Here is a 27994-nt window from a genome sequence, read left to right on the forward strand (position 1 = left end):
CTGTGCCTCTGCATAGCCCTCCCCTGCATCGCTCATTCTGTCTCTTGCCTCCTTTTGCCCCTTTTTATTGTTGCGCTACATTACCTCAATTTTTACTTTTCTCCATCTGGCTCTTTTTCCTCTCATACCCCCTTTCCTTCAATACTCTCTGTTTCTGGTTTACACCTTGATCAAAGGAAACAGAGCCAGAGAAAAACATGTGATACATGTCTAGAGAGTACAAAACATGAGGCTGTTTATTGTACAATGTCTACAGCTCAGTCTCAGACCTATTGCTATTCAAAGTGACCAACACTTGATGCGCAGCCACTGTCATAGAGATTATGTTTTTCTGTATGTTGTGTGTGTGTGTGTCTAAAATATTTTTTAAAGTATTTTGAAAAGGGTTATTGGAAGGTTGACCTTCTTTCTTTCACGTCTTTCAATCTGAACTTTATCTAAATTCGTAAAAAGGGAAAATATTGTCCAATGATTTGAATCAAAAAGAAGCATTGAAATGTTTTTCTAGCTGTGTATGTCAAAGTGTATTACATATTCAGAAACAAGAAAGACATGGAGTACTTTTAACCATCCCTATTCAGCTGAGATGTCGTGTCATTCCAATGAATGATAAATACATTTTTGTAAGATCTTTTGAAGGATTTCTTTTTTTTCTAAACTGTTATTCTACTGTTTTGTATCTCTATACAATAACTTTTTTTTAATCTTTTGCTGCTGCTTATCTTGGCCAGGACGCCTTTGAAAGGTTTTAATCTAAATCGAACCTATCGTGGTTAAATGACGGCTAGATACAAATAAAAAAGGTAGAAAATAATCCCTAAGGCAAATGCAGGGTTTTTTGTTTTCTGCGGTTCATCAGATACTGTGATTGGTAAAGGTGCTGCAGAAATGAATCACCAGTGTCATCATCCAAATATGTGGAGGATGTTCAGGCTGTGTTATTGTGATAAATAATATTCATGTGGAGAAATACTTATAACAAGACTTTGGACATACTCTTGAAAATTAAACATTGTGAAAACCTTTTAATGTAATAGAAGAATTCAAATTTAAATAAGGATATTATGAGAATTAAAAAACAATTACATCTCGTAAAGAAGCTCATCAGTGCAAACAGAAATGTGTGTACTTTAGTATAAATAATAGTTTTAGTATCACACAATAGCATACAGATATTCAGGTCTGTATTGTATGGAAAAGCAGGTTTACATGCAACACATCAGTGTCAAGTTTCTCTGCATTTGTATGAAGCATTCAAAGATGGCAGTACAAAGACTTTATAACAAATTCAGTATTGATCAAATCAAGTCATGCTTCCCAGTTTTCACACACATTCTAGGATGATCTTCCTAAAGGATCCTCAATTACAATACTATTCCAACAAACTCTTAATTTGTTGACGACTGGGATAAAAACAAAAGAAACACAAACCTTCATCATCAAGGTTTCAGTGAAAAATGCTTTTGTTGAAACTTCACCAAAATGATCAATATATGAGATGCTTCTTTTACTTTTGACTTCTGCCAAGAACGATATGCTTTGTCAGCTCGAGTAGAGAAAAAATGTTGGTCCAAAATTCATGACATTTGGTGAAAGGGTGTGGAATGAGTCAAAGTAGAACCCATTATATTTAGTAGCAGATCCCAAACACAAGATGGATTATTTTTCACCTCTAAATAACAACTTTGGTTACCTTTTGGGAGAAACAAACACATAAATAACACTTACATAGAAACCATTGCAAAAGAACATATGTGAACAGTAAACACTGAATGAGCATTATCATATTCCAATCCACAAGTACCACAGCCCACTCCAGCTTTATAGGAAATATGTACTGTTGTATGTCCCAGTGTCATTAACAGCACTTGTGCTTCCAACAAACCCTCATCTGTATCATACCTTTACATCTTCCACTCTCTCAAATCCCTCTGTGTGTCAGATGAAGTCTTTCGACAGAGCTTCCCCAAAGTTGGGTGCGGCCATGAGGATAGCGATGGTACAAATAATGTTGAAAATACTGAATCCCATCAGGCACAGGCGGTCAATGACAGCTGCAGCAAACTGCCACTGCTCTGCCAAGCTGACCAGCCGGTCCTGCTCTTTAACGCGCTCCACTAAAAACTGCACCTCCACCAGCAGCTCCTGCAGCTGGTGGTCCACTGCAACAGATCGAAACATCCCGCTGTGGTTCTGCATAGCGGCTGATCTCCCTGCTGCAGACCCAGTCTCCAGGCCGCAGGGTCCAGAGGCTGTGGTTGACGAGTCGGGGTCTATGGACAGACGAGTTTCCAGTGGGGGGCTCCTAAACTTGGAAGATTGGAGGTGGTGATGGATTGGTGTATCTACAGTATGTGCTCCGGCTGCTGCTCCCTCTCCTTCGCCTCCAACTACTCCACTGTTCACTCTGCCGTGACTCATGGTTCTGCCTCCCTGCACTTGCTCCAGCTCTGCCGTGGTCTGGAAGGTCTGGAAACCCATATACAGGAGATGGCCGTTGGGCTGTGGATGTGGGTTGGGGCCAGGATCTCTGATATTAGGGAGGATACCAGTATGAGAGCCGGGCCGGTGGGATCCTGGGTGGGACATCGGGTGGGACATCGGGTGGGACATCGGGTGGTTGAGCTGAGCCAGGCTGGCCTGAAGGGAGTTGAGGCTCTGTGGTATGATAGAGGGCACTGGTGTGGGGTTGGTGGTGGTGGTAGTGGTGGTAGTAGGAGAGGACAGGTTCTTGCTCTGACAGTCGGCCTGGAAGTTGGAAAGAGGTGGCTCCGCTCCCTCTCCAGGACGCTTCATCCGCAGGAACCAAGGAACCCACTGCAGCAGAACTAAGTGCACCTGGAGGACACAAATATTAAAGAAGACAGATGCACATTAACAGACGTGGCCTTCAATCGTTTTCTGAGCAGGTTTAATAACCACATCTAAATTTCATCCACATTCCACTAAGCTTGTCATGTCCTAAACCATTCCTTGGATTTCACCTACCTAGTTTTAAAAAAGCCTTTATTTTGTTCGATCTTCACTTTTCTGCACTTTAACAAGCCTTAAATATCCTAAGACAAGCAATATCCCCAAGGCATTAACAAGTGATGGGATCGTACCACATCTGTTTTTCTCTATGGTTGGCGATGCGTTTCAATATAAAATCAAAACAGTTAACTTTCAAAGCATTGCATTTCCAGACAGCTAGCTGTATAACTCAAAGATAAAGCTGGGGATCAAGCTTTTTCTGTCAAGGCCACAAGACTCCGAAAGTATCTGTCTAAGAATATCGGCTTAGCTGAATATGAGCTCTCTTTTAATCCCCTCTTAATTCTTGCTTTTAATGAATTGGTCCCTTTTATTTTATCCTACTGTATGTATCCATGGTTTTTACGATTGTGTTTTTTCTTGTTTTATTTTTGCATTTGATTGTACTATTGTGTTTTTCAGGCTTAGTTGTAAAGTGTTTTGAATTTTCTTTTTCGTATTGCTTAAAAAGTACTTTATACAACTCACCCAGCGTGGTATGTTTCCATCGTTGGGGCTGTGATGATGGAACTGCAGGACCATGACTGTGGCCACTACTGACATCCCGACAATCACCATAGTGCTGGCAAAGTACTGTCCTGAGACGGACAGCAGTGGAGAACATTTCACTCATTAGGATCTGTATGAACAGTGTCAATCCCCCCCCCAAAAAATACAGCAAAACCCACAAACACATGGGCAATGTGTACACAGCCAAACTGACCTATCAGCGGGACAGAATCTGAAGTGGCAGGCATAATCTCTGCAACCATCAGCATGAAAACCGTCAGAGAAAGCAGAACCGTGATGCCTGGAGGCAGAAACAGGACACCGAGGATTGGTTGGTTGCGCAGGAGAAAGAAGAGAGAATCGTTAAAAGAAGAGAATGCAAGTAGTGGAACAAAATATTTTGTATCGTGCAATTGACTTTGTTTCTGCCCAAATCATCTGTCTTTCTGACATCCCTTATGCCCTTTTCTGTCTTTATCTCTCGTTCACTCCATCTCAGCCCTCCTGACACATTACAAAAGCTGTGCATTTCACATGGAAGGTTTCAAAGTACTGTTGTCAGAGACCGATTAGAAAGAGAAACACTGGAAGAGGGAAATAAGTAGGGAATGTGTAAAGAATATGCAGAAAGAAATATATCCTTACTCATCTCACAGCGGATTTGTTTTCCCTATTTTACATTTAATCAATCTTCCTTATTATAGAACAATACCACACCCCTGTTCTTCACTACCCTCCTCTTAATATTCCTCACCCAGGCTGATCTTCTCCCCCGAGTTGGCCGGTAACAGAAAGCAGACCAGGGTCATGGAGGAGAGGAGCACACAGGGCATGAGGAGGTTGAGAGCGTAAAACAAGGTCCTTCTTCGCAAGGTCACCACAAAGGTAACATCAGGGTAGGGCTCTGCACAGCAGTCATAGAATAGTTCGTGACGATCTCCAGGGACCTCTGCAGCAGAGACGACATTATAATGCAGAAAACACCAGCGAGGATATGAAATGAGAAGCATAATAATACAAGTCTGAGATAGGACCAGCATCATACAAATATTTTATTACACAAAACTGAAATAGAGAAGGGAGAGATTTGATGTTGGGAAAAACATGGATGTGCAGGGTGGCAGGATATGTATTTTATAAATCAGTAAATTGTTTTACTGTATTTCCATAAAAGATACTGGACTCCATGGTAATTTAAGCACTGTTCCTAAGCAACACTCTTTGTCATACAGGGTGTCCACAGCCTCTTACCCAGTAGATCCCACTCTCCGTTGGTCATGTATCCTGAAACATCAGCCTCCTTCATCTGGAGGTCCAGCAGCCAGCCATCGAACGTCCAGGAGCCAAACTTCAGTTCACAGCGCTGGATGTCAAACGGAAACCATCGCACATCCACGCTACAGGTGCTGACAAATATTCCTTGAAAACAGCAGGGGAAATAGTCAAGAGGAATGTAAGTGTTGGGCAAAAGAAACTTGATTTAAAAAAAATGTGTTTCATGCAGCCATCTGGAAGTAAACTAATATACTAGGTTGCAGTAAACAATCTAAGGATTGATTTGCTGCAGCATGAGGAACACTGTATGTGTGCAGAATGACTGAATATAATGTCGTTTTGGATTTGAAGACAAACTTGGATCGATTGAACACGTACCTGGAGGCAGATACTCACAGAAGCCACTGGAGTTAACCAGAACATTGGTTTTAAAGGTGGCATCAAACTTATCATGAGCACTGAAGGATAGGAGCACAGGGGTGAGATAGTTCAGAGCTCAGCAGTGGCACTGTTTGTGTGTACATTTTAAAATACCACACATACCTGTTGTAGAGCAATATGTCAGGTGTCCAGACCTGGTCCGAAGAAAAACGGAGGTTCTTAACTCCAGGATACTCTGACTGGTTCCACTGGAGGTAGTGGTCGTACCATTGCTGGAAAAACCCAAGCATAAGACTGGTTTCAGACATAAAACATGACGACATGCATAGATAGACATAATGTCATTTTTGTATTTAAGTCTACTCTATACACAACATCTTTAGCCTGTTCGTCCTGGAGGAGGGATCTTCCTCTGTTGCTTTTATCTTATTCCAATTGAGGGTTTCAGGATGTCGCCTGTCGTACAGTTTGTCAAGCCCTCTCCGAGAAATTATGATATGTGTTTTGGATGGTTGTTCCTGTCACCTCTCAGCAAAAGGGGTTCTGGGTTAAATGTCTTGTTTGGGCCTTTTTGTGTCACGTTTTCTCCAAGTACTATGCCTCCACCCACAGAAATATACATAATATAAGGTTGGTTTTCTTACTCTAAATGGCCGATATGAGTGTGAATGAAAGCCTTTCTCTGTGTGTCAGCTCTGTGAGGTGTAACCCGCCTCTTGCCCAATGTTAGCTGCAATCAGCTCCAGCCCCCTGCCACCCTGTGAAGGATGAGCTGTTATATTTGATGCATGGCTAGATGGATTTCGGGCTGGATGAATTTAACAACATTAACTTGACAAAGCCTAGTTGACGATGACGAAATACAAAATAATATGAAGTTGTCGGGCAGAAGGATGAAGGAATGTGCACTTTAGTCCAAATGACTTCAAATATCGCACTGATGAAGATTTATTTATCATGACACTCAAACGCATGGGAAGGTGCTGTGTAGCTGATCCTGCAAGTGATGGGGGGCATTTTCAGGACACAAATCAATATCCCATCATTAGTTATATTCATTACTCACCATCTGCAGCCAGGCGTTTGTGGTGAGGATCTGGTTCTTTTCATCCTTGCATAACACAAAACATACAAAAGAATAGGTGATATAACTTAAAGCATGGGTCTTCAAGGGTCATCGGGGTTGATGCAGGGGTTAGCAGTTATTGTTCTATAATCTATAGTGTTTTGAATGTAGTTTTATTTAAAAAATGTAAATAATATGTTTTACAGTGACATGAATCAAACGTATTATAAGCAGACATAAATCAGACTGTTTTCATTCATAAGGTATTGTATACACTGAAATGTTAACTTTAATCAAATGTATTATGTCAGGTTAGTTAAACACAATAATAACTTGAACCTCATTTTTTAAATTTAAACGTATTATTATCGCTTTCAACTCACCTAATACGTTATGAAATCTGTTGAAATACTACATTTAATTAAAGTAAACGTTTCAGTTGTTTCAGTGTGGGTGTATGATGATGCATTTTGGGCAATGCGTACCACATCCATGACCTGCATCAGAGTGAAGGAGAACTGAACGGTGAGGCTCTGGGAGTCGTTGGCCACCGGTCTCTCCATGGGGTTGTAGTCCCGCAGCAGCTCCCTGAGCAGAAACCGCTGGTGGGGACCCTGAACTGACACTGCAGACGGGGGGGGGGGGGTTCAATGGAGGGGAGAGGATGGGATGGAAAAGAGTTGAGTCACAAAAGAGAAGCAAGAGAAAAAATGACAGTTATAAAGCTGTGTTGGATAGCCAAAGAAGATGGCATGCAGAGAGCAGAAAAACAGTGTATTAACATTGATTGATGGATAGTTTGGGGAAAATTGGTGTAGAAATTGAGGGCTAGGTGAATGAAAGAAAAGCAAGCCAACAGAAGGAGAGTTGACATGCTCAAATGTGGGTGAACAGAGAAGGCTTTTAGGGGTAAAGTAAAATGTTTTAAAATGGAGATAGAGCAGAGTGATATAGAGTGAGTACACAGGCCAAGAGAAGAGAGCACAGAATGAAAATGTGAGAAAGAAAAAGACGACAGAAGGCAGGAGCCCGGAGAGGAACAAATCCTGTTCCTCCTAATCAATTTTGGCTGTGATTGATCACCAGCAGACAGGCCGAGTCTTTCTCAGCGCTGTAAAAATGTCACTTTAATTTCATGCAGGAAATAGTGAGGCCATTAAACACTAAAACACCCCACACAGACACACAGACACACACAGCACTCACAACGATGAGAGTGGGGAACTATCTCTCTCTTCGCCCTTAAACTCCACCCAAGGCTTCGATTAACTTTTGATTCATTCTGCAGAAGACAATCACTTTGATGTGGAGGAGGTTATCATTGGTATAAAAAGCATATTGAATAAGAAAAATAAATAAAAGTTTGATTTGAAGAGCTGCACAATGCCTGCAGGCAAACCGTTGATACCACTTTATAAACTGCGTAGGAGTAGGGCTGTCACAATAATAGATTTATAGATAGAGTATGGCTAAAATTACTCACAATAACGATATGATTGTGATATTTACAGAAAGATCTTTGGGGAAAACTTGATTAAATGCACCTTCATCTTCTTTGGTTATTGTGAATATTGTGACTTTTATGACAAGTGAATACACTCAAACTAAAAGGAGGTGGAGGGGGGTCTCTAACTATCACTAAATACAAAGATAACAATAACACTAATAAAGAGTGAAAAGAAAACCATGAACTGATAAACAAAAACCAGTGCTCACATATGACAACATGATATTATCATAATGTGTATTACTTACATCAAAGCAATATTATTGTTTTTTTAAATATCACAGATATTTTCTGTATACCACAACATCCATACGTGGGAGTGCTAAACGGTATAATATTAATGCACTTCCTGTTTGGTGTCAAATCTATATTCTTTAACTATATCTTAATAAATATCAATATGACTCCAACGCTGGTGTACCTATAATTCAGATTAATAGTCCATTTAGTGTCCATAATGATCATCCATACATTCATAGCTTCATAGATCACCCTTCTTATTTTCTGAGCACATCTATCTATCCATCTATCTATCTTTCTTAGATTGTATCTGATTAGTTAACCATTCTCACTAACAACGCATACATAAGACATGTCGCTAACCATTTTGTTATTGCATTTATTATATTCCTTTTGGATTTGCACCTTATTGATATTTATAAATCTTTATGACTGAAGTCTTTCCTACTTTGTATTGCAATGGATGCACAGAAATGTCCTTAAAGATAAAGCTATCTATCTCAAAAAGTCAATTCAAAAGATTTAAAAGAACATTTTGTAATTAATACCAGCTACAGCATAGTTGTTGGCAAGTGTTTTTTTAGTTCCAGATTCCTATGACAATGCAAAATACAGTAAGTTTAGGACATACAAAATAGGAAATACAATAATGCAAAAATAGTGAGGAATAACTATAGTGACATAAGTCTTTTTTACAGTAAAGACATACAATATCAATCAATCAATCAATCAATCAATCTATGTATCTATGTATGTATCTATCTATCTCTATATATCTATCTATCTATCAATCATATAATGCATCTGATTATTTAACCAGCCATTTATCCATCTCTAAATGCAGAGACACACACACATGCAAGAGAGCACATACAGTATAGATAGCACATGCAGAAAACAGACACTTGTTCGAGCACAGCAGCACTCAAAGCAGCAGTGAAAGTCACTCACCCTGGAGCAGAGTCGCGAGCATCAACAGCCAAAGAACCACAGCGTGCCACATACTGCATTCCTCTGTATAAACAGAGAAATAGTGCAGGAGAGAGAAATGAGGGAGGATAGAATAGAGAGAGAGAGTAAGATTAAAAGCGTGGTCTAAAGAGGAAGAAATGCTACCGAAAACAAGTGGAGAGAGTGTGATACGGTCAGTGACGAAGAAGGGAAAGGAGGGAGAGAGAGAGAGAGAGCAGGAGAGACGGGGGAGAGCGAGAGATGCAGTGAAACGGGTTATCCTCTAAAGAGGGAGATGCTGTTCCAGAGTCAGTGAGCCGGCATATCTCGAACAACAGCTCACATCCACCTTCACGCCTCTGTGCTCAGCCAGAGCTCAGCCAATCCTGCACCTGCTCACTTGGCACGGATTTCAAGAGGGACTTCGCATGTGTGAGTCTATGGATGCAAATCATGGGATTATATTGCAGCAGTAAGTGGATCTAAATCAAATCTTGTGGAGGAAATTAAAGTAGAAAAACAAGAATATGTTGTGTAAACACACTGGGGACCTATAGGGAAATATTTTTATTTAATCATTCAATAATTTAAACAGTTATAAGTCTGTCATTTTTTTTGTTCACATAAACCAGAAAGCGTTTCACTTTGGCTGGTAAAATCTGACTTCAATACATTTACAGAGTAATGCTGACACCCTCTGGATATGATAGTGAAGTGCAAATTATAAAATGTGGTCTGATCTCCCAAAACATCACTATATTTTTTAGATTTAAATAAAATATGTTCCTGTTACGTGTACAAATGCGATAACAAGTTAATTACGTGTAATAACAGGAGCCTACTATATTCTATAGATCAGGCCTTAACCTTATAACAGCACTTTAGTCCCACTCTTACGTTATGACTGTGAAAAAAAACAATACCCTGTGACACATTGCTTTTCTTTTAAAATAACTTGTTTTGCTTTATGTATATTACTTGTATGATTGTTCTGTTGGCAGTGATGTCGTATTAGGTCACTACCATGGCCACTACTTATACACTTTAGGCTACATATATTATTGTATGTTTCTTATTCTTGTGTTTATTGCAGAAACAATATGTTATCTGCCTTGGCAAAAAATTAAATTCATGATCAAGTCAAATAAGCAATTTGATCAGACAAAGCCTACTCTTAATAGAAAAAGAGCCCTGCTTTAGCAGAAGTTATTCACCCTAAATGTTAAAATCACTTGCAGAGGACACGTTCAAAATATACGAACCTTGCCCGTGTGGCTGCGTCATCCGCACGCGACGCTTAGCTGTTTGTCGCGAGCGATGGGCGTCACTTCTTCGCGCACCAGTTCTTTGATTGTTTGTATATCACCGATATCATCGCATTGAATTATTCAACACGAGGCGAATCATAGCCAATTCAGGTAATCTATTAAATACAGTATGGTTCTTTTTGTCATGTTGACGGCTTGAGTTACATGTAGGTTAAGCCTTGTTGCGTTAGCAGACGGTGGTTAGCGGTGCTGCAGGATATAGTGGGAAATGGTGCAGTGGCAGTGCGGTGCATTGAAGGCTAGGAGTGAAGCTAAGGTTAGCTGCAGGAAGAACGCTGTTCTGTAAAATGTTGCTAACCTATATCTGCTAGCACTGTAAATAAGGCTTCACAGTAACACATTCAGGGAGAACATGTCCGAACACGTGTCTCTCAGTGGCTTTTATCGCATTTAAGCAACACGTCTAACCTGTAGCTGTTCCTTTTTTCTTATAAATCGTCCACACAGCTCTCCACTTTGAATATAGTATTTGACCTAGTTTATGTGATTTTACTGTACTCAGTTTCTCACATAACTCTATTTTGTGTAATATTTTCTTTATTTTGAACATTGTTTTTCAAATAGCTTCGTATTCTTCTCTCTGTGTCTTTGAATGCACCATTTACCAAAGCGAATTCCTCGTATGTGTTAACCTACTTGGTAACATAACCGATTCTGGCAAAAGCAGTAAGAGTTTTCCTCCCTTAGTGTTTGACCCTGCAAAATAAAGTCAAGTTTTACAATGTGTAACGTTATAGACGTGTATATCTCGTTTCTCTCACATTAGCCCAGAGATAACTATTCAGAACGTCATAGATCTATAACGTTTACTCTCATGAGTTGTCAGAATACATTTTCAGTGTTTATTTAATGGTTGGTTTGATGAGACATCTTGTCAAACTTTTACCATAGCAGAGTTTGAGAACATGGCTTTAGTCTGCTGCATCTAATATTTCTATGTCGCCTGGTAGATTTGTACTGTAAACGGAACACACTGCTGATGTAGTTAAATTAATTAATTCATATTTTCACGAATGTTTCGGTGCTTTTTTAAAGATAAGATGGACCTTTATTGATCCCCGTAGGGAAGTTCAGGTGTTATAGCAGCAACAGAATAAGAGAAACACAGACATGAGAAAATACACAGGGATAATAAGAATTACATTTATTCTTAGAATAAACATTTACTAACAGTATGAATATAAGTAACATGAGTTAAACTCTGAGCAGGTGAGTGTACATGTATACAGATATGTGAACAAAGTTTTATATATATATATATACAATGAAATGGGCACCAGTTCAGTGGAAAGTCGTAAGTCACACAGTGCCAATGATATTAATATTCAGTGCAGGTGTTTGTTTTTTATAGTGCCCTTGACAGTATAGTGCTCTGACGTTGATTTTGCTACACTATCACAATCCTGTAGCAAGAGCTCAAGGTTTTTACTGTGATAAGTGTATCTACCAAAATGTATTACATTACTATGAGTCTCCATCAATCCTGTCCTCCGTTTTATTTTTAACGGGAGAATGTGATCTGAGCATGTCTCCTCTGACACAGTGTACATGTACATCATGAGAGGATGTCCTTGTAGCTTCACAGTAACACAGATTGACCTCTTTAACCATGAAGCAGTACCCACAGAAGAGCCTGTGTACGTATTACTTTCTTAAGGCCCAGACACACCAAAGAACACGTCCCGACGGAACACGACTGTGTCTCCTGCGTCTTGGCCATGTTTCGCACTAGAACACACCGCAAAGAATTCAGCCGACGGCCAAGTAGCACGCACGAACTGCGCATGCGTGAGTGGCAATAACTCTCCTTACCAGCAGGCGGCGGTAGTGTGAATTCGTCATTCAAAAGAGGCAACAACCGAAAGACAGACTGGGGCTGAAGTCCAATAGTCCATTTAGCTTAGGAACCTTCCTAACGGAGTGAAATGACCCAGAAGTCCCTCAGTGGCAGCCATGATAAGTGCCGTTCCAATTCTCCAAATGAAAGGAAAGGAGGTTTCAAACTTCCTTTATAACCTCCTTTAGCTTAGGAACCACTGGACCTCCCTAACCGAAAGGAGAGGAGAAAATGCTGCCCCACAATGCATTGCAGCCGCAGCATTTGACGTCACACAACAGTCGGCCGTTCACGGACACAAACGATAATGGGAGAAATTATATCATGAAAGTTACGGTGCTTATTAAGCTTTTTAAAACGTATGTGGTTAGTTGCCAAAGTGCTTTGTTTTGAACGTTCATCAGTATTATAATCAAAAAGAGAAATATGAACGTTAGTTTTTACTGAAATGATCAAATAAAGTCAACATTTCACTGAGCTGTGTGGGGTTGTTCAACTTTTAAAAGATGTTTGAATGGTGATATACACAGTGATAGGTGTTAAGGACTAACGTTTATAATAAATACATTTGTATTTATTTTAAGATCTTTTAATAGTTCATACAATCATACATATTGGGATCATTTGTATTAATGTGGACCGGAGGGAGAGGGTGACGAGCATAAGTTTCACTTTCCTTTTTTATTTCAATTCCAACTTTGGTCATGAAGAATATGTTTCTCTGTTGTCCACGTTCATAAAGCATAAAGCAACAGCATCAGAGCACGGTGCAGAGTCTCTAGATGAGTTTACAGTAGTCCCTCGTTCTTATTATACATCCATGTTGTAGTCCGCTGTATAGAAAACTGTAGTTTCCATAGTTTCCCCACAGCAGCAGACGCACATTCATGACGTCCGCTGGCGCATCATAAACACGTTGGATAGTGAAAGTGCATTCGGATTCTCTAAGCACCGCAGTCTCTTCTCCTAAATCCTTTTGAATTCTCCTATCCACTATCCCTTAACCCCGTGACGTTTCACTCAGAGGTCAAGGAATAGGAGATAGGGTTACAATTTAGGAGCTGATTTTTGGATTATCGGAACGCAACCTGGGTGATAACCGAGAGGAGAAGAAGAACAGACTGTGTGATATAAACAAACAACAAATAGCATGTGTGTTTCTTGCTTCCAGATCTCTATGATTAAAAATAAACTCTTGCATCCAGCTGAGGGTCCAGTGCCCCCGTAACACTGACCAGGGAACCCCCAGTGGCACCCCTTTAAAAATAAAAAAAGGTTACAATATTACGATTTATTGGGACCAAATCAGAGACTCAGATGTACAGTGGAGATTAAACTGTTCATTACCTTATAAGCAAATACTTTATATGTTTTTTAATTAAAATGTCACTTAAAGTTACTAAAACAAATACATACTAAATGAAAAAAACTACTGAAACAAAGGACTGTAACTTAAATGTACTAAAACAAATAGGCCTACCAATTACTGTATTGTTTATTTTACACAATTACTTTATACTGTCTTCTTTTTAACCCGCTTTTATTGTGCCCCCTCTCACGAAATATGCCCCCCCCCCCCAGTAAAATTGGTCTAGAACCGCCACTGCTTACAGACATGTTCTGCCCATACGTCTGTGTGCACCTCTGCAGGTCACGTGACCAACCCAGAAACATAACTTATCCTCAGAAATGAAATCGAAACTTAAGTCGTGTTTATTGCGCTTATCGTATTGTTTCCCTTTCCTTACCCGACTCATGCCGTTATTATATCCCCAACCTACGTGGTGCAATAGTCAGCAACGCGTTTTTACCCCCTTGCCTACAACATAAATAAGCGAGCTGGAGATTTCACTGTGTAGACGCTACAGAAAGGATCTCTCCTCCTCAAAGCGGAAGAAACAACTGCGCGTTGGATAACACTTTTGCCGTTTCATTAAACAAGATCATCGTAACTATTTCTGATCGACAACGGGTTCCGTGCTTACTTAACTTATTTACGATATGATTTGTTAATTGGAATTGCGTTTAATTAACACGTGAGTCTTTATTGGTCACTGCGAGGCTACCGGAGCACTAACGTTAAATTCTCTCTTGTTTCACCGCCGCCTCTTACTACTCCTACTGTAGGTGAGATCCACAAGGCCATGTAAAGTAAGAGTGTGAGTCGTTGTTGCATGCACATGTGATTAAACATACACTGGAATTGGAGCATTTACCAGGCTTAATCTTTGCACTTCTAAGTTGACCTGGTCTCAGTGATGGACATCAGACTGTGCATTGGTGGTATTGTAATGTGTCTTCTGACATAACAGCATGAAGTGTATGGCTGCTCAATTCATTGTATTTGAATCGCAATTACGATTATGGCTTGCAACGATTACGAAAACAACGTAATTGAAATAAAACGATTATTTTTTTATTATTATTATTACTTTTTTTCTTTTTTCTTTTAATTGGTTTTTCAGTTGAATTATACTTAACGTTCAGGGTAATCCACTGTTCAAAACATACTGTTCACATATTGCTTTCTCCAATAAATTGATGTTTTCAAAGTAAATGGATAACCGTTTTTAATAATCGTGATATCAATTATTGACCCAAATAATCGAGATTATGATTTTTGCCATAATCGAGCAGCCCTAATAAAGTGAGCAAATAGTTGATTCATCATTTGTCGTATGGGTTGTCATCATACCCATGCTTCTCCTCCGGCTCATAACAGAGGCTTAATGACAGTGGGTTCAGATTTTTGTTTTGTTATTTTGGCTGTCAACTGTTGCCTTGCATCAGGGTCAAGATGAGTCAGCCTGAGCCACGTTTGGCCCCTGGGCTGTCGGCCCCTATTACTGTGATGCACCAACACTATGTTGTTCTTTATTAATGTGGCGGTGTTCAGGCCAGCTCAGCTCTATGTGACAGACCGGTGATGCTGACTGGGCCAGGGGGATGAAATTGAAACTCGGTATTGGGTGTCTCCTTGTTGTCAGTCTCACTGATATAGACATTATTGAGTCTTGTCAGATATGACACTTGAAGCTGAATCAATGTTTGTTGTTCAATAGCAGGATATTGGAATTCAGCACTATGCAGTTTGGGTTCTTCACTTTTACTGAAAGTGTTCAGGTTTCCTCTTTTAAGAAGAGGGGAAAACCTTGCTGTGCAAAATATGTTCCTCATAGTCAGGACTGTCAGCTTGTCACTGACAGGCTGCCCTTTACTTTCTTGTGTCCTTGAAACTGTCCTTTTCGTCTGCACCAGTGTCTCGCTTTCCCTCTCTGCTATGGATCCAGGTCCAGCAATAATTTGTAAGGCCAGAAATAAAACAGAATGGTCACAAGAAGGTCTGAATTATTAATCACCATCCTTTTACCCTGGGATTACGTTTCAGTGTGACTGGAAGAGACCGTTTGTCACCCCTCAGTATCCTTGTACACTGACAGGAGCATAGTCTGGAGATATACACAGCAATGTTAACAGTGTTGATTTATTTTACAGCCTGTCCTTTGCAGATCATTTAATTATTTTTCAATTATACCCTGATGTTCCATTGCCCACTGTTTTATAGTGTATTTTAAGAAGGCCAGACTTTAATTACGTGTCCTTGCTGGTATAGGTCCACTAACTTATCCAAGGACACTTAAGCAGGTGGCGGATTTGCTAGCAGGGCACACATTTGTGTATAATTATTTGGAAAATAACTGTATCTGGCCTTAATGCAGCTGCTCATGTTTACAATGATTAGTTATTTTGTTCCCTTTGATAATCTCCTAACATTGTCCTTTGTTTGTATTGCAGATGCTCTGCTGAAACTGGCCTTCCCTGACCTTCCACCAGGTTTGCTCTTTGTGCTAGAGGACGCACACTCTCACAGAAGCTGCCCCTCAAGCTGCACCGGCCCCCTTCACGCTCCACCCCTGCGCTATGAGCAGAGGTAGAGGAGGGCCCTACAGAGAACAGTACCACCGGCATCCTCCACCTGACTTCCAAGCTAAGGACAATAACTACAGGCCTGGCCCAGTCTCCTTTTACCCTAGAGCTGCCCCACAGCAGAGCCCATACTCGAGTTACTACAACAGCCCTCCTCGTCCTGTAGGGCCCACACAGCCGCCCCCAGCTCATCTCACCCCCCCTGCTCCCCTCTTATCAAAGCAAAATAAAGTCACCCCTAAACCAGACGTCCCTAACAGCTCACATTATCAGAATCACAGCCCCAGTCCTTGTCCCAGTTCCTTTCAGTACCAACAGGCAGAGTTCCTGAGAGGACACAGCTCTGAAGCGCCACAGTTCAGAGCCAATCCGCGTGGAGGAGGCGGAGTCACATCTGACAGGTGGCCTAATTGTTCATACCAGCCCCAGTCAGGTTACAACAGATATCCATACCCTAACAGCAGCCCAAGAGGTAGAGGGGGGTACAGTCAGGATCAGAGGTCTGTATACCCAGGAGCCCCGAGAGGCACCCCAGGTCCTCGACACCCGAATCCTAACCAGTTGCAAGCGCAGAAGCACAACCAATACTCATGGTGTGTTCAAGCAGACTCGTTGTGTGACGATTTACATAATCTATCTCTTCATCGAGAATCTCCCAAGAGAGGAGGAGAGAGGTTTGTCAGACATTCTGCATCGAGCAGCTCAGCAAGTTCAAGCTCGACTAAAGTTAACATCACTCTAACTTCTGACATCCAGGACCAAGTTTACAGGGCTTTGGCTGCTTTGAAGCCGAACGACTGTATCTGTGCAAAATTGTTGAGCAAACAACTGCGTCTGCATAAAAAGATAGTGAACCAGGCTCTCTACTCTTTGGAGCGCTCTCAGAAAGTCTCGAAGCAAGGACTACTCCCTCCCGAGTGGAGTCTTTACAGAGAGCCTCTCAGTGGCAAGGAAGATCACAATTATAAAGTACAAAGTTCACCTTCCCATCTGTGTGTTAGCCCAGGACACCCTGCAGATCCTGAAGTCAAGGTTGAGCTAAAAACAGACACAGAAGAAAGCCGGGGACAAGAAGAAGAAGAAGAAGAAGAAGAGGACTGTGACACAGAATCCATTTCTACCTGCTCCTCCTCTTCAGAGTCATCTGAGTTTGAGCAATCCCTGTCACCAGCAAAAGGTCACCAGCAGGTGAAACATCCCTTCTGTGCTACGAGTTCCCCTGATCCCGAACTCGCACTTCCCGCAATGGCTGAGCAGAAAGACCAAATTCTGCAGTACCTCCTCACTGTAGGGGAGGTAACTGCTCTGGTCATATCCAAAAATCTGGGTCTCAAGAGTGCCAATCGGGTGAATCCCACCCTCTACTTGCTGGAGAAACAAGGTGAAGTCATTAAGAACACTGAAGTTACCCCTAACACCTGGGAGCTCTCCACCCGCCGCAGAGAGAGGATGGAAAGGAGCATTAAAGCCGCCATGAGCCCTCGCAATGAGGGGGGTCAGATGGGGCAGGAGCCCGGTAGAGGAGCAAAGGGAGAAGGCTCTGGTATTCTCCCTTCGTCTCAACTACCGCCAAACCCAGGCCTCCAACCCCGGCCACTCCCTGAGGGTTGGAAAACAGAGGAAAGTAGCAGCGATGGCCACACTATCAAGGTGATTAATTTCATATACAATGATACACAAAACATAAGAGGCACGACTCATTGGCATACATATTAATAACACAACTAAACAAAAAAAATTGAATCTATTTGACCTGGATACATTACTTTATTGGCAGCTGACAATTCCTAGATAATCCAAAGTGTTTCCCACCACGTGCAGCCTCTACAAAGTGATTTATAAGCAGTTTGACAGTGGGAAATGGCCTACACTTTCATTTCTGTTTACAGTCTTTATATTACGCTAACAAGACCGACAGTAGCATAATGTTTACTGGAAACAAATGTTAGGGCTTGCATGTAAACTACACTTTGTCCTTGGATGATGTGAAATGTCTGTTTACTTGATGTATTGAGTTGAGGTTACCAGCCTTGGAGGTCTACCCTGATTTTATTAACCCGTTACCTCTGCTTTCCCCTTTTTAAGCCTGAATCCTTCCTCACCCCAGTCTAAAGAGCTAGAGGCAAACGAAGGACAGTGGGCCACTGACGAGATCCCAGAATTCCTGAACGCCATCCGCAGAGAGACAGACGCTGGGAAACTACTAGCAGATCATGCTAATAGCTCTGTGGGAACTGTGGCTGTGTCGCTGGCTGCTCCACCTCCCCAGAACCTGTGGGCCAAACTGCAGGAGGTGAGGCTGAAGAACCCCGTCAGCGGCCTCATGGAGTACGCCCAGTATCTGGGACACAACTGTGAGTTCCAGCTCCTCGACCAGTCGGGACCCTCTCACGACCCAAGGTTTGTCACAAAAAATAATATGTATCATCATTGTCTTTTCAATCATGTTGTAATATTAAAGCCTAGCTAGGAATTAATCCAGGGTGCTGTTTATAGATCAAGTATTGAACAATTCACTTTAAATACAATATATTTGTCAATGTCATTGTATCTGTAACATTCATCAAGTCACAGCAGGTCAAAACCTTTCCAGTGCATGTCTTATTAAACATACCTAAATAGTTGCATGTAAACCTAACAAAATCCTCGTTGGTGTGATCTGTAACAGAAGATGCTCTTAGTTGAGGTATCAGGAAAGTAAAAGTTAGATCAGGGCATCCCTAAATGTTACAGACACGGGTGATGGAATGCTATCCGTCTTTTCATTGTGTGAAAGGCATCTTTTTGTTCATCTGCCCACATTTCTTACTTTCTGTAAAGCACCTGTTGACTCATTTATCGATTCAAAGTCTGTGGGAAATATACCAAACTTAATGAAGACACATGATGTTGCCAATTAACAATGACAATTTATTTGTACAGGTCTTAGGAAGAAAAATTGTAGCTGCTCAATGAATCATGTATTGACGAATCACTATGTCTAAACTTTGTAAATGTTCCTCCCCCGTGCCAGATTTCGCATGCAGGTGCTGCTGAATGGGAGGCTGTTTCCTGTCGCAGAGGCGTCCAGTAAGAAGGTCGCGAAAAAGGACGCTGCTGCCACCACCCTGCAAATTCTGATCGCAGAGATGCAAGGAGGGCCGAGCGCGGGAGGCGATGGAAATGCCGCCAATGTGGACCAAGTGATGGAGGTACTCCCAGACCCCAGTGTAAGTTCTTCATTAAATGTGTGGAAAAAAGCTCCCATCAGCCATCTTAAAGGAGACATGTCATGGCCATTTCCATTGATCATAATTCCATTGTTGAGGTCTACTAGAATAGATTTATATTGTGCAATTTTCCAAACTCACATTGGTAAACTACGTGTATTCACTGAATTTCACTCTCTGCCTTTAACGGCTCGTTGTAGCTCCAATAGCTCCAGCCCCCACCTTCCCTGTGAGCACAGTGTGCTCTGATTGGTCGGGACGTTGTGAAGCTCCGTGGAGGTGTTGTTTCCTTGTTTAGCGAAACACAGCCAAACTCATCTTGAGCGCACACAAAGTCACAGCCGAAGTAAAAACAATAAGTGTGGCTTGATATTGAGTAAGAAAAAGGTTGATAAACGCTGTGAGAATGGGTCTGCAGAGAGAATGGGTCTGCAGAGAGAATGGGTCTGCAGAGAGAATGGGTCTGCAGAGAGAATTTCGCCGAGATCCGAACTGTCTGTTATCAGCCTGCAGCCCGGGAGGAGAAATCAGCAGAGCTGCCTGCACTGGGCTTAACGTAACGGCTCCACGGATTGGTCCATTTAGTTCCGGGTACGTGCTTACGTAATCTCGTACCCGGAAGAATCAAATGGATGATGACGTTTCACCAACGAGGCGTTTTGGGGAGGTATTTTCTGTGTTAGAGTTTTACTCGCTACAGGGTTTTGACTCTGCAGACCGTTTACATGCAGAAAAACCTTCATAACACACAAGGGGACGGGTAATAACCGGAAAAGCATGACATGTTACCTTTAAGACCCCCATCAGCCATCTTAAGACCCCCATCAGCCATCTTAAGACCCCCAAAGTTGCAATTTCAAATGTAACCAATTTGATATGTAAATGTTGTTTCGCTCAGCCTTAGTAGGGATAACTTCATTTAATGCATCAGAGCAGACGCTGCAAACAGCCGAGTACACATACACAAGTCAAGTTTTAGAAGATGCGAAGGCTGACATGTTATCTGTGATTATGTGCAGCCCTAGTAGAAAATATATTTGTTGTCTCCCGCTGCATCCCAGGTGCCAGCTGAAGGCACAGGCGGTGGTTTTGGGACTACGAGTGTGGAAGGGTTGGGGACGGTGGAAGCACCTCGGCCGCCGCTGTCCCGCTCTCTGCCCGGTGGGAAGAATCCTGTGTCGGTCCTCATGGAGTACAGCCAGCGCAGCGAGAGCCCCATCGAGTTCATCATCACCGGGCAGGCCGGCCCACCCCATGACCCAAGGTACTGACCCTCTCCCCCTCCTCTGTGTCCATCCGTTTGGATTATCTTCTATCCAACACTTCAGTACTGTAGTCAGCTGACAAACACACACCACTGTCTCTGTCTACTCTCTCTTTATTTATGACCTATCCCTTTAGGCAGCTGACTGGTAGATACAATGACAGCTTTTGTGTTCCTTGGGTCACTTTCTAAAAATGCTGCATGCATGACCACCACTTGTAAATGATAGCGTATACTCTGTTGTGTCTCCTTGTTTATCATTAAGGGCAGGAAGTGTAACATAATACATTTCTGTCTTTCCACTCATCCCATCCATCTGTGCCCTGTGTCCAGGTTCATGTACAGGGTGAAGGTCGGAGAGAGCTTGTTTTCCGAGGCCTCGGCTCCGAGCAAGAAGGCGGCCCGTCAGCTGGCAGCAGAGGAGGCTGTGAAAGAGTTAATGGCTGACGGGAGACTGCAGCTCAACAAGGTGAGGACTCGGAGGCAGAGAATAAACTCAAGTTCTTTATATAGGAGGGAAGAGAAGGGCTTTGCACATCTTCAAAATGAGTATAATGTCTTTAGAAAACTATCAGATCGCCCTGGAGGCTGAAATTAATTATTGTGTGGCCTCTGTCAGGCTGTTCTGCTCAATTTGCTCAATACTGTTCAAATCTCTCCTTCTCCCCTCTCCAGCCTCAGTTGCCCCTGGGCTCCTCCAGTGATAACGATGGCAGTGGGTCTGGGACTACATGTCCCTCTTTGCCCCCTCTGACTGCAGACGAGTTGCGAGCGGCTCACGAGGCAGGAGTCGGAGACCTCATTAACCACCTCAACAACAACGCTGTGTCGGGTCTTCTGGAGTACGCCAGAGCCCGGGGCTTTGCTGCTGAGATCCGACTGGTGGGCCAGTCCGGACCCCCGCACGAGCCCAAGTATGTGTGAGCTGCATGAAAACACATATAACATGTACACACTAGACATACAATTCCTCTTACTGTCTGGGAAACCATGTTCTTGGGAAAATATGTTTCTTTGTGTCCCTGGAAAAAATACATTTCTTTAAGAATGAAAAGTTTTGGAACATTATTGAAAGTCATTTTCCGCTAACAACACTTTTTCTCTGCTCGTGTTCCCTTGGGACCTTTTGTTCTTAAAGTGACTGAGAAAAACTATTACATCCTCCTTCTCTTTGCCCCTGCTCAGGTTCACATATCAGGCTAAGCTGGGCGGACGCTGGTTCCCTCCAGTGTGTGCGTCCAATAAGAAGCAGGGAAAACAGGAAGCAGCAGATGCCGCTCTACGGGTTCTGATTGGAGAGGCCGAGAGGGCAGCCCGCACCGGGGAGCTAATCCCAGCTGAGGTACTGACTTCTTAATGGTTCACATTTTCTGTCATGAAACATTAGCCTTCTCTGGCTCAAAGTGGGGGTTACGCAGAGCATAATGGAGTTACAGTCAACACCTGCATGTAATTGGTTAACCACCTCACATGGGCAAATCACACATAAAAAATAACATCTGCACACTCAGACTAACATGTAACCTCTGTTAAGGAGTCTGTTAAGGAGTCTTAAGTTAACTACACCCTGAGACTATTCTACCCCACACCTTGGTGGCTTCAGAGTAACTGAATCACTTGAAGGCTTTGTAGCATAAAAGGTAGTGAATTTGATATGACAAAATATAAACATTACACACATTTGGAAAGCTTTAATAACTTGCTATTGTAGTATTCCTGAGATGTTTCATTGAATTTCACAGCCATAAATACTTCAGACGTACCAAATATTAAATAATCCTCATTTCCTTATTGATTTTGCCTGTCCTGTTTGCACCCCTCTCTCTAGCTCCCAGTGAGTGGCAGCACTTTGCACGACCAGATAGCGATGTTGAGTCACCAGCGCTTCAACGCCCTGACCACACGTATCCAGCACAGCCTTCTGGGACGCAAGATTCTCGCCACCATCGTCATGAGGCGGGGGGAGGGCCTGGGGACCGTTGTCAGCCTGGGAACTGGTATATCCGTCAACTTTTGCATGCATTTTTCCTTGATGTGAAGAAGTTTTATAGAACTCTGTGCTTGGAGGCATATACTGTCAGAAAGCAGAACTAGGTCACTGCTGACCAAGAGACGTTGCATTGGTTCATGCATTGAATATGTTTCTATTGTTTTGTTTTTCTGTCAGGAAATCGCTGTGTCAAAGGGGAGGAGCTGAGCCTTAAAGGGGACACTGTTAACGATTGCCACGCCGAGATCATCTCCAGAAGGGGATTCGTTCGGTAAAAATAGATCTTGCTTTTTATTTTAATTATCCCCCCTATTGTGAAAAAAGACCCACCCAGTCTGCAGGACATTATTTAAAAGTCTAACTTTCTGTTTCCTTTCTCCTCAGGTTTCTGTACATTGAACTGATCAAGCACTACGACGGCACAGACGACAGCATATTTGAGCAAGCGGAGGACAACAAACTTCGAATCAAATCTGACATCACCTTCCACCTCTACATCAGGTCAGATGTTTTCTTTCTCCTTTCTCCCTTCCCTCCACCACGTTCTTCTCCTGTTCCCATTCCCATCATATCCATCATTCTGATTTATCGTTGTTGAATGTTTGGATCAATGTTGACCTCCTCATTTCAATACCTCATGTCTCGTCTTTCTCTCTCGTCCACAGCACGGCACCTTGCGGGGACGGAGCTCTGTTTGACAAGTCATGCAGTGAGTCAGGGGACGACGTTGAGGGTCATCAGCCTCTCTTTGAGAATGCTAAGCAGGGCAAGCTCCGCACCAAAGTGGAGAACGGTGAGAGATGAGACGGACACACATCTGGCATTCACAAAAATGTATCAGTGCCCCGCTTCGATTTAAAGGGGACCTATCATGCGAAATGCACTTTTTGATGTCTTTTATACATAAATATGTCCCCCCCCCGGTGTGTCAGGGGACTCAAGTGTCAGAAAACAAAACCCCCTCTCTTTTCCTCCGTACACAAATCTCTAAAAACGGGGGTACAACGGAGCTGATCCAGATATCGGAAATGTGGACCCACGGCACTATCAGAAACGTTGCTATCAGAAACAATGCCCGACTGTTTTGGACGTAATATGGTCTTTGTTTACATTAGCAAGCATCGCTAACACTCAGAGCTAACCTGTACTGGAGAGAAGGATATGAGAGATGTCTAAAATGCATAATCTGTTTGGTATTTTCAGCAAAACCCATCATAGACATGTTTTTTATATATTTGTATATATCTGAGACCCATAATATATGCCTAAAAATAGCATGATAGGAGACCTTTTTAAATGATTCCCCTCACTGGTGTGGAAGCAAGACCTGTGACCCCTGTATGTGTGTTGTCTCTTGACCCAGGCGAGGGCACCATCCCAGTGGAATCCAGTGCCATCGTCCCCACCTGGGACGGCATCCAGCACGGCGAGAGGCTGCGCACCATGAGCTGCAGCGATAAGATCCTGCGCTGGAACGTGCTGGGCCTCCAGGGGTCGCTGCTCACCCATTTCCTGCATCCCATCTACCTGAAGTCCATCACGCTAGGTAAAACATGGTGTTCTGATAAGGAACAGATAATGTGACAAATATTTATGAGAGGTGACATCAGTGAAATTCGATGACTTTTACGTTGGTTGTCTCAATTTTCTGCCAGGCTATCTGTACAGCCACGGGCACCTCACTCGTGCTGTCTGCTGTCGGCTGTCCAGAGACGGGGAGGCGTTCACCCAGAGCCTCCCCCCCCCCTTCAAGCTGAATCACCCAGAGGTCAGCCCTGTAGATTTTTGGCAACATCAAATGTTATCATCTTGCAATATACTAATTTATAGAAATAGTTATCACCGCAATAAATCGTATTTAATTTAGTCTTAATTTACATGATTTAATTTCATATTCTGTTCTTTTACACATCCCATATTCTATTGACATGTATAGACCTTTTGCACTATTTTGTATTTTATTGTATATGTTGCATTGTTGGAGGAGCTCAGGTCAGAAGAATGTCATTGCCATTTCTACACTGTAGCTTTGTGCTTATGACAATAAAACCTTTGAATCTTGTGGACATTAATCAGGGGTATTGAGGTCATTGTCAAAAAATACTGAATTAAGCTGCCTTCACTCCTATTTGTTCATGTTTCTTCATTGCTCATCTTCTTTACATTTGGCTCATCCATCAATTAACAAAGCGCAGGTAGGTCACTCCAATGCCGCTGGGCGAATTGTGGAGAGATACAGGAGCTGGCAACGAGGCACAATTCAGCTTGTTCCTTTTTTTTCCTGAACACTTTCTTGGCTTTCATTCACACATTAGTGAAATTGGTTTAATCTACTATTTCTAATTGAGGCAGCCGTCACACTGACACTCTGTTTGCTGACTTGCACCAAGGGCTAAATTAGCTTGATTAAAATATATGCTCTCTTCCTTTCCCTTCTCCCTCTCCTCCTGTAGGTTGGCAGAGTGAGTGTGTACGACTCGACACGGCACACAGGCAAGACCAAGGAGTCCAGTGTGAACTGGAGCTATCCGGACCAGCACAGTGTGGAGGTGCTGGACGGCACCAAAGGCAAACTGGACGGGTATGTATCTCCCGATGGCACATTTTTCTTAACGAATAGCTTTGGATTGTTGTCATAGTGAGTTATTATCAACGTAACGACATTACTATTTAGGAAGCGTCGTGGTGCTATTAACGTTTTTTTTTCTTAACAACTTTATTAACCTTCAACAGATTCAAGTCAATTCTTAACCCAAGCAGAGATGGATTTACCCAGACGCTCAGTGTGCCTCCAAAACGATTTCCAAAAATGTGATTATTTTTTTTTCGTGTATAAGTTATTGCTCACGGTGGAATTGATACAAAGAACATCATTGTGAAGAGATATCCCTGGGATTGTGTTTGTTTGAAAATGTATTATCTGTACTGTATCACAATCAGTTTAAATTGGGTTTGCACTCATGTCACAAAGAAATATAAGATGTGGTAAATTATAAATTACGCTTAACAAAACAAACAGGAGAGAACCCTTGGCAACTATGTTTTTATTTTGAATATCCTCAAGTGCTCTGTTGTATTTTAGTAAAAGCTAAGTAACCACAAGCTTAATTCCATTTGAATGTAATGGCCCAAAACAGCGAGCAGCAGTTAAACAAGCTAAATAAGAAGCAGTGAATGATCAGTTGTGCCAGTTTTCTTTGTTTTATGAACTCTTTCACTGAACATCCCTCTATTGTCTCCCCTCCAGCAACAAGCTGAGCGTGTCCAGGGTCTCCAAGTCCAACCTGTTCTGTCTGTTCCGCTCTGTGTGCCAGAAGAGCGGCCGCACTGAGCTCCTCTCCCTGCCCTCCTACTCCCAGGCCAAGATGTCCGCCACGTCCTTCCAGCTAGCCAAGGATCTTTTCTTCCGAGCTCTCAGCAGCCATGGTTACGGCGCCTGGATCGGCAAGCCGCTGGAAGAGAAGAGCTTTGACTCCGGCGAGGAGAACGCGAACAATGGATCGAGTTTACCTTTTGGGTTCGGCAGCAGTAGAAACGGAGGAGCAATGGAGATCAAGCAAGAGGAGGCAGTGATGAGCACATCTTAAAGGGGGAAACATAAATATGTGAGGGGGAAGGGGGGGGCAGCATAGGGCAGATGGGAAGGGTGGGATCAAAGGAAAAAGGGACAATCAAATGTAGCCAGCAGAAGATACAGTCCTGTGTCCTCTGATGGAACATGGTGAGAGGCTATAGAGGAGAGCGATTGAAAGTGACATGAAGGAGAGCAAGATGTAATTGGCTGAAGGATGAGGAGGTCATAGAAGAAAGACACACCTCTCCAGACACTACATACAAAAAAATAATTAGTTAAAAGTCAGTAAATCACTGTGGTAAACACTGCAACAAATCTGGGTTGTATTAGTGCATACTGTTTATACTTGTGGGTTAAGTTGTCATTTTTATTTTGTCATTGTAGTGTTTGGCATATGCTGCTATTGTTTTTCCACCGTTCTACTTGAGATATAAACTCATTTTTGCAGGATCTTTGACTGTTGCAATTGCAGTATTGACCCAGATAATTTGGCCTCTTGAGATGGTTTGTTGTCTAATTTGGCCACGAGAGCTCAAGTAGTTGACAAGTGCTGCTAATTGGCATTCAACGTAATATGACCCACCTTTGTAGTGGTGTTTGTAATTGTGATGACATTCATTTAGAGTTTTAAGTATTCTGTCATGGAGTGCTTGTTATATTTCCGGCTCTCTATGTTTTGCTGCATGGAAATACAAACAGCTGTTTCTAGAACCAAGAGCAGACACATCGGGACGCCCTCAGCAGGAATCTTGATTTTTTTTTTAAATTGCACTCATCCTAGATAGATGTCACGAGTAAACTTGCAAATGAGTCTATGCTCTGCACAGTGCCAGCTTGTTATGTACATAAGAAGACTTTCGCTTTGATCAGTGGCGAAGTAAACATTTACTCACTAACAACAACTCTCGATCCAGCAGGCCCCTTTAAGTAACATTTGAACTTGCCGTACACCCTGCATCTATCCACATGTCGTTGCATTGTCTCCATTAGCGTAGCGTAGGTCAGCGCGCCCCTTTGATCAGTCCTATGATTTCTCTGTGCTTATAAAGAATAACTGATGTCATGACCTCTAAGAAGTACAATATCTCTGTTGTTGTTGCTTTTGTGATTTTAAGTGTTTTTCCTTTTAAATTTTCTTCACTTCTGGCAAAATGCTCATCAGTAGCTGGCCATGCTAGCAAAAGGCTTTTAGGCTCTCTAGCATGGCCGGTTGTTGAGGACGGCTGGGTCACGAGGACAGTTTTGTTGTCTAAGCAGAGTGTGGTGTTGATTTTGTTTTATGTAGATCGAAGGTGCAATATATACATCAGGTATATACAAATACATTTACACAGAGATGTTACAGTGGGGGCCAAAAGCCTGAGTCCAGTTCAGGGAACTTGTTTTTTGAAAACGAACAGAAAGTCAAATACTTAATTTCTCCAAATATTGCATGATGTTTTTATAATAAATGCAGGTAGGTTAAGGATTTTGTATTAATCTTTTATTTTATTTTTTTACAATTTTGAGAATCTACTATTATCTGAGATGTGCTTTGATATCTTGATGTTTAATGTACTTAAATTAGAAGCTTTGAGAGAACAACACTTGTATACGTTTTGTAGTTTTCATCATTTACATGTACAGTTCTCGGTAGTGGACTCAGACTTTTGGACCCCACTGTATTCGAAATTGATCTTAAAGTATTAAACTGTAAATATGTCTGTGTGTATGTATATGTATACGGTTAATGTATATATTTTGTAAATCATCTGCAATTGCTTTTCTATATTTCGTTCCTGATGTTTGAACTAAACTGCAATGGAATATGCTGTTTTTTTACCAATGATGTTTGGAAAGTTACGAAAAATTAAAATTAGTAGCAAGGATTGATGCTTTTCTGGTGCTTTATTTATCGCCTACTTCCTTCTCCAGAGCAGTACT

At 42.1% G+C, this 27994-nt stretch overlaps 2 protein-coding genes across 2 annotated transcripts; one reads left to right on the forward strand and one right to left on the reverse strand.

Moving 5' to 3' along the window:
• Positions 1 to 1010: 1010 nt before the first annotated feature.
• On the reverse strand, positions 1011 to 9319 carry LOC117553953 (neuronal acetylcholine receptor subunit alpha-7-like). Its single transcript, XM_034228107.1, has 10 exons — positions 8943 to 9319; positions 6730 to 6869; positions 6245 to 6289; positions 5341 to 5450; positions 5176 to 5255; positions 4774 to 4941; positions 4277 to 4471; positions 3737 to 3823; positions 3502 to 3611; positions 1011 to 2838 (listed from the first exon to the last, which is right to left on the reverse strand). The coding sequence occupies exons 1-10, from the start codon at positions 8992 to 8994 to the stop codon at positions 1939 to 1941; spliced, it is 1887 nt and encodes a 628-aa protein (XP_034083998.1). The 5' UTR covers positions 8995 to 9319; the 3' UTR covers positions 1011 to 1938.
• Positions 9320 to 10226: 907 nt separating this feature from the next.
• Positions 10227 to 27940, forward strand: adar (adenosine deaminase RNA specific). The gene is made up of 16 exons (XM_034228108.1): positions 10227 to 10360; positions 15903 to 17688; positions 18122 to 18434; positions 19048 to 19243; positions 20305 to 20507; positions 20841 to 20976; positions 21183 to 21421; positions 21693 to 21849; positions 22336 to 22504; positions 22675 to 22768; positions 22882 to 22998; positions 23163 to 23290; positions 23861 to 24043; positions 24153 to 24265; positions 24951 to 25078; positions 25745 to 27940. Exons 2-16 carry the CDS (start codon positions 16029 to 16031, stop codon positions 26082 to 26084), a joined length of 4176 nt encoding a protein of 1391 aa, XP_034083999.1. The 5' UTR covers positions 10227 to 10360; positions 15903 to 16028; the 3' UTR covers positions 26085 to 27940.
• Positions 27941 to 27994: the final 54 nt, after the last annotated feature.

Source organism: Gymnodraco acuticeps, unplaced genomic scaffold (assembly GCF_902827175.1).
Source record: "Gymnodraco acuticeps unplaced genomic scaffold, fGymAcu1.1, whole genome shotgun sequence".
Lineage (NCBI taxonomy): Eukaryota > Metazoa > Chordata > Actinopteri > Perciformes > Bathydraconidae > Gymnodraco > Gymnodraco acuticeps.